Source organism: Melanostigma gelatinosum (assembly GCF_949748355.1).
Source record: "Melanostigma gelatinosum genome assembly, chromosome: 9".
Taxonomy (NCBI): Eukaryota; Metazoa; Chordata; class Actinopteri; order Perciformes; family Zoarcidae; genus Melanostigma; species Melanostigma gelatinosum.
The window spans coordinates 10,440,642-10,451,853 of record NC_136642.1 but is presented as its reverse complement, the minus strand read 5'-3'; the positions used below and the strand labels follow the sequence as shown (position 1 = coordinate 10,451,853).

The 11,212-nt window shown below is 44.1% G+C and overlaps 1 protein-coding gene across 1 annotated transcript; it reads right to left on the bottom strand.

The window, feature by feature from the left end:
* Window positions 1-740: 740 nt before the first annotated feature.
* On the bottom strand, window positions 741-10,538 carry cacng6b (calcium channel, voltage-dependent, gamma subunit 6b). Its single transcript, XM_079274706.1, has 5 exons — window positions 10,420-10,538; window positions 8,010-8,789; window positions 5,507-5,581; window positions 2,898-3,035; window positions 741-2,730 (listed from the first exon to the last, which is right to left on the bottom strand). The coding sequence occupies exons 2-5, from the start codon at window positions 8,371-8,373 to the stop codon at window positions 2,510-2,512; spliced, it is 798 nt and encodes a 265-aa protein (XP_079130832.1). The 5' UTR covers window positions 8,374-8,789; window positions 10,420-10,538; the 3' UTR covers window positions 741-2,509.
* Between the last annotated feature and the right edge of the window lie 674 nt (window positions 10,539-11,212).

The following is an 11,212-nucleotide window of genomic DNA, read 5'->3' as shown; positions in this document are numbered from 1 at the left end:
AAACATGCAGCTACCATCGTGGTTGTGTACCACATGTCACATAGTCTCAGTCGAACTATTAACAGCTATATATACGACCAGGATAGTGTGTCATCAGGATTTGGTTTCTGCCCACTGAGAGTTAAAAGCATGTGTGGGTAGGTGCCACTCATTCCCCAGCTGGCCAGGTGCTAGAATAGTTATTGGGACATCTCTGATCTGACAGTCCCCTTGTCCTTGTGTGTGTGTGTGTGTGTGTGTGTGTGTGTGTGTGTGTGTGTGTGTGTGTGTGTGTGTGTGTGTGTGTGTGTGTGTGTGTGTGTGTGTGTGTGTGTGTGTGTGTGTGTGTGTGTGTGTGTGTGTGTGTGTGTGTGTGTGTGTGTGTGTGTGTGTGTGTGTATGGGGCAGAGGGGTTAGTTTGAGGTAGGGTGGAGGAGTAGTGCCCAACAGGCTCGCCTGGAGACAGCAGGCAAAGTGACGCACTGAGGTCAGGGGTGGAGGAGGAGGGGCCACAGAGCTACGAGGATAGGATAGATGGGGGGGGGGGGGGGGGGGTTACATAGTTGAAATTCAAGGGTAAGGTTTCCCAACCTCTGCAGTGAAATGCGTTACGATGAGCTCCAGCCTAAATATAGAGGAGCGGGTTTGGGAGCGGTGGATCTTTGGCAGAGAGGTTAGAAGTCACGCTGTGAAGTGGTGAAATGGGTGAATGTCAAGTTTGAGAGCAGACAGGCTGCCATGCCAGCAACAAAAGGAGGCAATTATTTCATGTCAAATCCTTTTAATGAAGAGCAAAACTGGTGCCACATACTGTACATATATATGAGTAGAAATGAGCATATATTTTGTAAAATTGCATTTCCTGGTAGAGAGACATGGTGAGCATCCTATGACAAAACTAAAGTGTATCTACTGCATACTGCAAATGTCATTGGAGACAGCAATGCAGTGACCATTCACTCAATATAAACACAGTCATTCAGTTTATGTACAAAGTTGAGCTTATAAAGTGAGTCCATACAATTCTCTGATATACAAAATGGTAATTTCATCACTTTTCACTGTCGATTTCATTCAACATGCATTCATACTGAAGCAGCAGTCACCCAATAGCTGCAAAACACACGTAAGTAATAAATAATGACACGAAGCCTCATATCAATCAAAGAGTAATGGTTGAAAAGCTTCATGGTACTTATTTCTAATATTGAGGATACTCATTGCCTTTTATATACATGTGAGAAGTATCTTCTCTGAAAGTAATCTGGACCTCCTCCATACTGATTGTTAGCATTAACACAAACATAGTATATGTTGCTATGCTGATGGTTATACGTTATTATGGCGCTTTAGGAATTTTAAACTATGGAAGCCCATTTCCTCCTGAAAAAAGCATGCAAAATTTAAAAAGTCACCATTTCTGACTTGGCATTTGTCAGTTTGACTTCGTCAAACTTTTGATTTACAATGCATAACTTTGTATTATGTCTCACTTTGAGACTGTCCTCTGAAAAACAATGACAGCATCAGTCCCCAAAAAAGGACATAATATGCTTACGATCAAGTGACAGTGCCCCCTAGCAGCCGTAGTAAGTGTGACCGGTGGCGGGATGGATTGGTCAACAAAACATCGGACAGAACATTGGACAAGGGACCATGATCGTTCCCTAACCTTACTCACATGTGTATTATATTACCATTATGATGAAGGTCTCCTAACCTTAACAAAGTAGTCATGCTGATCAAAACCAAACCTTAACAACAGCATTGATGCACCATACAACAGATTTATATTCAAGCATTGATGTGTAATAGTTTTAAAAGACAGATAAAGACTCTTACATGGACAGCTGTGGACAGCTGTGGACACGTAATAGTTCTGTTCATACTGTTCGCTTTGAGCACACGTTCCACACATGTGCAGTAGATCGCTGTGCTACGTCTTAACTGTCCATAACTGTCGCTAACTGCCTGCGCGGTCACAACAAATTCGCAGTATGCAGTGCGTGCTCACACACACTTTGGCTTCAGTCAGATCAGAAAAAGCTTCTTTCGTTCTAAAGGGATTGGACAAAAGATGCATTTTGTCGTTTAATATGCAGTACTGTTCCGAACTTTTTTTTTATTTCTTAGCAGAAATGGGCTTCCGTATCAAACAGAGGCTTTAAAATAAATAAGTGTCTTAGCATTCATAAAGTTCTTATTTACTCTTCTTATGCTAGCAGAAAACCTATGTTTGTGTGGATGTACAGCTGTAGGCTGGCTAACAAGCCGATTTGTGACACTTGTAGAAGTAAACAAGTAAAAATTAGACACTCTACAAAAAAAAACACAAACAATTTTTGCACATTCTCTCACCAATGTGTTGCTGACTTCTCCTTATACCTTTCATTAAGACTTAAGTTTGACTTCTCTGATAAATTAAATGCTAAGAACACGTAAAGTTACGGCCTCCAGAAACGGACGTTTCCACTTGCTCTCAAACAAGAAATCAAGAACACTGTACGTATATTTTATTGTTATTCAAGTGCTAGGTGGTGTTATTATTGTGTGGCAAGCATTTCTGCCACGGGCTGAAAGGAAGGGAGAGGATAATGAAGAGGACACCTCCGAAAATAAGGATGGCTCCCGCTGAGCCCACACAGGCCACAGACCATGACAGCTCATGGTGTAGAGGTATGGAGTGGTCACTGGACAGCAAGGACAGCACAGACTGGTGGAATATCAGGATTGAGAGAAGGACCAGTAGACCTGCACAAAAAAGAGACGTTAAAATAAAATAAAATTAGAAGATAACTCGGTAACGTTCACACACAGCTGTTCATAAATAACCAAATAATCAACTTGCCAAATATCAGCCCGTTAGGGATATTACCACTCTTGAATGTTATAAGTAACATAGCATACTGAGGTCCCACCTGATAGGATGAAACAGAAGGAGCCTGGCTTTAGAAAGAAGGGTACTCCTTTGCTGAGGGACATGGCGATACAGATGGAGCCCATTACCATCATGGTCAAACTCAAAAGAGCCAAGATAGCTGCTGCTAGATTCAGCTCTGTGAAGGAGAGCCGGAAGAAATTGAAAGAGAAAAGGGATTAGAGTGTTTATAAGGATATGCCAGAATTTGTTAAAAATAGGTGTAGTTAAAGCTGAAATCTATAATTTTATGGCAGAGTTATTGTGAAATTAAATACGAAGTTTGATTCTACTTGGCTTATAGATTAGCCTTGATTATGAAAATACAAAGATGATGTGAATTGTGCCACTTCCCAAACTGTCTCTGTCTAAAAAAAGATTTCATTGGCATCGCAAACCGAAACAAGCGCAATCCAAAAAGCTGATCGACTTTTCACAACAGCCAGTGCCAGTTTTGTGTTTTTTTGACACTCTGCTACACAGATATTATTATTATTATTTTATTAATCAAAACACAGCAGATTCCATCTTTAGGAATGTTTTTGTTGTTGGGAGGTAGAAGATGCCAAAAAGGATGTAAAAATGAAAGCAACACAAAAACTGTTTTGTTTTTGCCCATATCATCGAACACATTTTGTCAATGTAGTTGGCACCACAGAGTATTTTGATGAGTCTTTCTTTCCTGGCCGAAAGCAGAGTGGGCAGGTATACTAGCCCCTTTCTTAATAGGGGAAGCTCAAAAAGCCTGTCGGGACCTTCCTGGCCCCCGGAGAAGCAGTACAAGGAAGAAACCTCGGAGCAACCGGAAAGCGAAGTTGGTACATTTTGATGCCTACCCCATACCAAGAGTTGATGAGCTAACCAAGCGATTAGGCCGCTCACAAAATATTACTGGCAGGTTCCCCTCACAGAAGGACCCAAGTAGAAGACGGCCTTTGTTATCCCGAAAGGCCTGCACCACTATAAAGTCCTGCCTGGATGGAGTCCATGGAGCGGCAGCCACATTCCAATTGACGATGGACAAGCTGCTCCGGCCTCGTCGTGGGTACACAGCGGCCTTGTTAGACGATGTAATAATCCACAGTCCTGACTGGACCTCCCATGTAGGCCACCTGAGAGTTGGGAGCCCTACGGCAAGCTGGCCTGACCGCCAATCCCCAAAAGTGTCACCTTGGTCTAGATGAGGCAGAGTACCTCGGCTACACTATTGGGAGAGGCCAACTCTGGAAAGTGGATGCTATCACCATCTGGCCTCAGCCATAAACTAAACGGCAAGTAAAACACGTTCCTGGGACTTGTGGGCTATTATCAGTGTTTTATCCCTCACTTTGCTACCATTGCAGCCCCTCTGCACAAGATGACAAAAACCAGCCACCCACACCATGTCCTCTGAAGTGCCTTAGCAGAGGAAGTGTTTGCCACCCTTCAGAAGGCCTTATGCAACGAGCCGGTTTTGAGTACAGCGAACTTTAAGGACGCATTCACCGTCCATGCAGATGCCTCAGGAGCAGGGGTTGGAACCGTGTTGTCTCGGGTTATGGGAGGGGACGAACACCCAGTGACCTACAGGTTGATGCTGACCTATATTGGCCGTAAGTTGCTAAAACATGAAAGGAATTATTCAACCATAAAGAAAGAATCTCTGGCAATTAAATGGGCTCTAACCAAGTTGCGGTAATACCTCCTGGGCAGAAAATTCACACTGGTAACAGACCATGCACCGCTAAGATGGACGTCAACAGCCAAAGATACGAATGCACGAGTTACACGGTGGTTCTTGGAATTGTTTTTTTTTCTATTGACCACAGGTCTGGAAACGCAGATGGAAACGCAGATGCTTTCTCCAGGAGAGATGAATGCAGGTTTGTTGACGCTACCAGCCTCAACCTGGAACCGGAGGTGCGTGTGTGTGACCGTCTTATTTTTACATGTTAGTATGAAAACATTAGAACTAAACACAAATTAATGATGTGAATGTCAATTTTGCAGGAATTTGGTCAAACATTAAAGTATTGATTTCTGATTACTCATGATGGTGCTAGATTAAATATTAATATTAAAGGGATCATGTAACAACATTAAAGTGATTCTTCTTGAGGGAGACATGAATGTCTGTACCAACTTTCATGCCAATCTTTCAAATAGTTAAATGATATTTCACTCAAAACCACATGTCAACCTCATGGTGAAATGAGTAGTCGTCAGTTTATCACCAAAGTCACCAGGATGCATCGTGTAGGAAACAAAATATCTGTAGAAACGTTCAAGGCAATCCATTCAGTCGTTTTTGAGATTTTTCAAGTTTGGACCAAAGTGATAGACCAACCAAACAATCGACATTGCTATCCATCTTCATGCTCAAATTAATGTAAGTATCATGATCTTCAAACTGCACTGAAACCATTGGCTGCCTGGACAGTAAGGTAAACACATTAATCAGTCTGATAGCTTCTGGTTTTCTTTGCAAAATGGGTGGCAGCAGAAGTTAATGGGCTGAAACATGCAAAAACCAACAGCATGGTCGTCTGAGCACCGCAGCGAATGTCTTTATTGATACTCGCTGCAATGCAACTGTTAAATCTGCATGTGTAGGGAAGTAAAATGTCTCACTCTTGTTCGTTGTCTTCTTGAATATGACTGCATTCTCCCCAGAGGTGAAGAATTTGAAGTAGGTGCAGTTGGTTTCTGTGGGTAAATAAAAATATCACACAAAGAAATCAACAACACACACACACACACACACACACACACACACACACACACACACACACACACACACTCTCTCCTATGGATAGCTACTGGTCTTCTGTTATGTGCCTCCTATGCATCCATGCACTCTGTCCTTCCAGGCATCATTCCTATTTATATCCAAGTGTCGAGCATTAGCTGCAATACCCAGACACGCACACACACACACACACACACACACACACTGCCCAGCACTGCACATATGGTGTGGTCAGAGAGGGTGAAAGACAGCAAAATACGTGGATAGCAGAGGGGAAAAAAGAGAGCCAGACTGAGAGAAGGGGCAGATGGAGGATAGAAATGTGGAGGCGTGGCTGTACAATAAGAAGGACTGAGGGGAAAGGGATATGTGGGATGAGCAAATGATGAAGGGGATGCAGGAAATATGGATAGAGGCTCAAAGGAGGAGTGATAGGGGGACCGATGGAAGGGGTGGTGAGTAAAGAGGATAAGAGAGGGGAGCCACAGATGGAGAAGGAGGTGAGCAGGAGATGTCAAGAGGGGGAGGAAACACAGAGGGGTTGGTTAATACTGCATTAGACATACACTCTCCCTCAGTCCCTGTCTGTCCCTCTTCTTCGTTTCCCCCTCTCTATATTTAGACAAAAACTGTGAAGGAGTCAGATTCCACTTGGCTTCACAAGCGCATAGTGATGACTTTCACCCACTGAATATTATGTGGTCCAAGATGACCACATGCTTGTGAACACTCGCAGTCACACATTTGTTTCACACACAAATATGTTTGTGTCTGAAGACATTTGCAAACATTTTTACTGAAGCAGACACACCATTTATTAGCTGACTGATTTTTAACACATTATGCTATCACAGTAAACTGCCTTTACTCTTGCTTCCCCTGCTGAGGCTGTGATTATTGAGCTGTCATGTCCCTCTCCAAGCAGACAGCGACGATGGATAGCTGGTCTTGAGATGACAGACGCGGCATCGGCGGGGCCGCACTTTTCTCGGGACGGGAGCCAAAGGCATGGAAACAACGATGTGAAACGGAGAAGCAGAGATGGCAAAAACAGTTGTTTTCCTCCAAACATGACAAGCCCACGGCCATCTGTGCCGGGCGGCGTGGGCCAACAGTGTGGGGACGTGTGAGGAAGATTGTCAGAAGCATACTGGCTGCTCTCACGCACCAAAAGACCATCTCAGAGGCACACATTCATATCTGCTATCTGCTAGAGATGCAGGACATGTTGACTGGTAAGATGAATTATCCCTTGATATCTGACGAGAAAAACAATGTTGTGACACTTCATTCAAGGTGATGATTCATGTGAATAGTATTCATGTACATATGTGATCCACATGGATGAGGATATGATTTGTTTTAGTTTATTTCTTCAGAGCTCTGCTCTGTCTCAGAAGATGCCCTGAGATAGGCAGTGATTCCAAGAGCAGAACCTTCGAAAGCCTGCCTTGCCTATCTCTATCTCACTTCTACCTATACCTTCTACCTATACCTCTCTCACAGACAGAAGTAGGTCGTTGTGGAGATAATCAACGCCCTCTGGAGAACCTGACCATGGTCAAGTTGAATAAAGGGCTTTTAGAAAGGAGCTGTCACAGCTCTAACGATGGCTGTTTGCATTGTGTGTAGAACAGGAGATGATTAGGTACCCAGTCAAGGGAACAACTTGAAATCGATGCTTCATTACACTGACAATGTTATGAATCACAAAGATTATATTTTACAATGCTACAAGTACCTGCATGCTGCTTTGTTGTCCCAGTAGCATTAGAATTGGAAAATAGCTTTACTGTGGTCCTGCTGGTACAAAGTATCCTCTACATCCCTTCACAAGGTTGCAGTGACTGTGCATATACAGTATATATACAAGAAGAAATTACATTAAATGTTTATAAAAAATCATGACTGTGTTGCTCAGAAATCTGGAGATTGCTGGTGGGATTAATATTTTTTGGACATAGTTTTCCTCAGTCTGTTATGAGCTCAGATATAAGACCTACCGATGTAAGCGTATTCCCAGAGGGCATACATTATATTAGTTATGGTGATGGCAAAGAAAAATCGTGGAGATTAAGAGTACACGTTGTTTCCTCAATGACGTCAACGACTTGCTACCTCTCAGAAACATCCTTTGACCCTTTTCCATTAATTCACTTTCATACTGAGGCACGTCCTGTAACGTGGAGGCAGCCTCAAGGTAGACTTGCATGGCCGGGCAATTCAGTTTGCAGAGAAGCTTACATGAGCAGACAGTTTGAGAAACAAAACAGACATACGCCCTCCAGAAACCTCACCTGCTCATCTTAGACAGCACAGACAGACAGACAGACAGAAGAACACAAACTTACATGGACACACCAACACTCCAGTCAGAGGTCTCACCTCCAGGTAGTTCAGCAGGGCCACAGCTCGTCCTTTCTGGGTCTATGTCTGCCACCCATAGAGTGCGGATGCAGCCCTTCCACAGGCCGTAATGGGCCATCTGGCAGGTCTGGTTGCCGCTGAAATTCTTTGGTTGGGCCAGCTCTACCCAAAACTCTGTCCCCATGCCCAACACCGTCAGGGTCACTCCAATGATGGACACAAAGAAGGCCAGCTTGATCTTTCCCTCCTGGCTGTCACTGATCTTTTGGGTCCTCCTCTGTCCCCTTCCACCTTTCATCCCACCCAAACCCCCACCTTGTCCAGCCCCTGCCACCCCGATACGATTGTCCTCATCCGGCTGTACGAAGTAGTTGGACCACATACTGATCTCAAGGCCAGGCTCAAGGAAGACCAGAGGGAAGAGCAGGCCACTTAGGCTAAATGTTACAGGACCAAATAATAGATTCAACGACGGAAGGCTGGTTTAGTAGGAAGAAAATGGGGAGAGGTGTGTAAAAAAGGTGAAGGTTAGGAAGTCTTGTTTTAAAAATGGCAAAGAAAAAAGAGGAGACACAGCTATCAACTATCCTGTGATGGATGGTAGAATTGAGCAAAAGCAGTCAGGGGAACGAAGGATGAAGTGAAAACAAGTGGGCAGAACAATGAAATTAGACAGAAAGAGATATGAACAGAGCTACAACAAGGTGGGGAAGGGGTGGATGAAGTAAGGAAATTATGAAATGGGAGGAGACGGAGGCAAGGACCAGGAGAGCCAGTGTCTGTTTTCTGTCCAGTCCCCTGAAATTGAGAGATGAAACAGAAATATGAAAGAGCAGCCAGCATATGCTTCACAAGAGCAAACTCCTTTCATCACAAGCGTAATATTTAATTTCCAAGAGCTTTATCAGCATCTACAGTATTCCCTTCCTAAAAGCCATATGACATGCTCTCAGCCAACAATAGATAAGCCATATGGCGTCTCCCTGAAAGGCAGATTTTGCTTCAGATGAAGAAACAATTGGGCTGGATGAGCCGGTGGAGTCGGGTGGTGTGGGTTCAAGGTGAGAGATAAAACCACAGCGCCAGACTGGACCACCCATTTTCTATTTCCCCAGAGGAGTTGACAACAGCTCTTCCCCGAACAGGTACACTATCTCTGGCTTAGACACAGATCCCCCTTTGATCTGAGGGGATAATGGGTTGCCACAAATACGTCCCACCCTGCATTACGTGTACCAGCAAACACTAGGAATCTAAAGCCATGACTGTCTTTTTGAGATTGTGTGTGTGTGTGTGTGTGTGTGTGTGTTTCCGTGTGTGGCATATTCACTGTAAGGGGGTCCAGGCTTATGGAGCTGTTTCTGTTCTTCCAAACTGTGAGCAAGGGGCCTTTGGAGCAGTTTAAGCGACGTGAGTGACAGGGCACAACGGCGTCGCTGCTCTGCACAGGGTGCATGAGAGGTGATAATTCATGCCTGAACCCTTTGACAGAGAGGGGGCTGCAGTAATTAACTCTGCTGTGCAGTCCACCAGGTCACATAGTGGAGGAAAGAAGGCCCGGCCAGTCAGGAAGGCAGCAGGCCACACACAGTTGGTGGATCACTTCATTTAGACACTTAACATAGTTTTGCGCTGACAGCATCAGAGGTTTTGTATATATATGCACCACATGAAGCCACTAAGTGCAATTCTCTTGTGAGCAGTATTTAGCATTCTATAAATAAGCAGTATGCTGTATGTATATTAAGAGTATATTCCCAACATATCCTCACACAGGCCTCCAATTTGCTTGGAGACATTCATTTGGGCGACAGAAATTTGCAGAACAAGCGTGATATTACTTTGCCAAAGGTTGATAAACAATATCAATTTACCACCCAATCCTAATTTACAGTAAGAACTGTAAAGGAATATACTCATCTAATATTATGAGCTGAGCTTTATAAAATGAGCTTCATAAAATGACCCAAAAGTTTAGACGAGCAGCCATGCATTTGAATACTCCTGCAGCATCAACTGTTACAAAGAATATCAAGACTGCAGCTGCTGACAGCCAAGTTAGTAGTCGTAGAGTTACACTTCATCACATTACATCCACATTAAGCACAGGATGATCAGAGAGGTCAGAGCACGGCTACTTTACTGGATGGGATAAAACAGAAAAATGCGTACTTTGGACTTTATTAATATCCTAAGCTGTGTGTAAATGTGTGCCTTAGAGGTTGATGATGCAACCAAAACTATAATGGCCTGACTTAAGTTCTGCAGCAGCCGAGCAGATGATAATCTTAAACACAGAGGGGTATTTTACGAGAGGGAAATGAGGATCTCTCGCCATCATTTCGCCAAAGACAGACACAGCCACCCGTGTGACATGTGGGCATAAGAAAGCAACAACTAGCTCAGTGAAAAGAAGAGTAAGTCTGACCTGTTTGGTGAGTTGTTCAGTTCAGGAGGAAGAGACGCTTGAAACTTAATAGAGGGGGAGAGTGGCGAGAGGTAGTGAGAGAGAGAGAGAGAGAGCGAGAGAGAGAGAGAGAGAGAGAGGGGGGGGGGAGGTATGAGGGTTATGGAAAGTGAGAGTAACAGGGGAGGGGGCTGCAGCCTGGTTGGTTAACACTGTTGATGATTACATTTTTTTTGTTTGCACTGCTGCTTTCCCCTCAGACGCCATCTATAATTTCAACAGCACCCTGTTCACACAACACACAGGTTTGAATGTTGAATCAATGAGCAGAGGTGCTGCCAGGTGGCCCGATCACATCAACAGCCATGCCAGAATGATTAAAAACACGTCTGTATCGGTGATGTAGCTGTTTGTTTGTTTGTGTGTGTGTGTGTGTGTGTGTGTGTGTGTGTGTGTGTGTGCGTGTGCGTGTTTGTGCGTGTTTGTTTGTGCGTGTGGCTGTCTATTTTAGACAGCCACCTGTTAATGAAATGAAGTACGGGTGAAGGAGGAGCCTGTGTTTAGAGGGGCCAGGATAGCGTTTTACAGCAACACAATATACTGTGAGGTAAGTGCAAATCTGACACAGAGAGTGAAAAGGAGACGCAAAGACCAGCAGAGAGGGTCAAACATGGAGAAGGAAAGGGGGAGTTGATGCAAACTGTGAGTGAGTCAGGGACAGAAAGACAGAACAGGAGAGAATCTGAGAAAAGGGACGAAACAGGCTGGAGGCTGTGACAGGTAAAATAAACACCTACAATGTCCAAAACAGTCA

What these genes read in the sequence shown, in the direction of transcription:
- cacng6b (XM_079274706.1), bottom strand. Translation starts at nt 8,373, where the DNA reads ATGTGGTCCAACTACTTCGTACAGCCGGATGAGGACAATCGTATCGGG. An exon ending in CCCTGCTGAACTACCTGGAG is followed by an intron (nt 5,582 to 8,009) that starts GTGAGACCTCTG and finishes ATTTACCCACAG; the next exon opens with AAACCAACTGCACCTACTTC. An exon ending in CAAGAAGACAACGAACAAGA is followed by an intron (nt 3,036 to 5,506) that starts GTGAGACATTTT and finishes TCTCCTTCACAG; the next exon opens with AGCTGAATCTAGCAGCAGCT.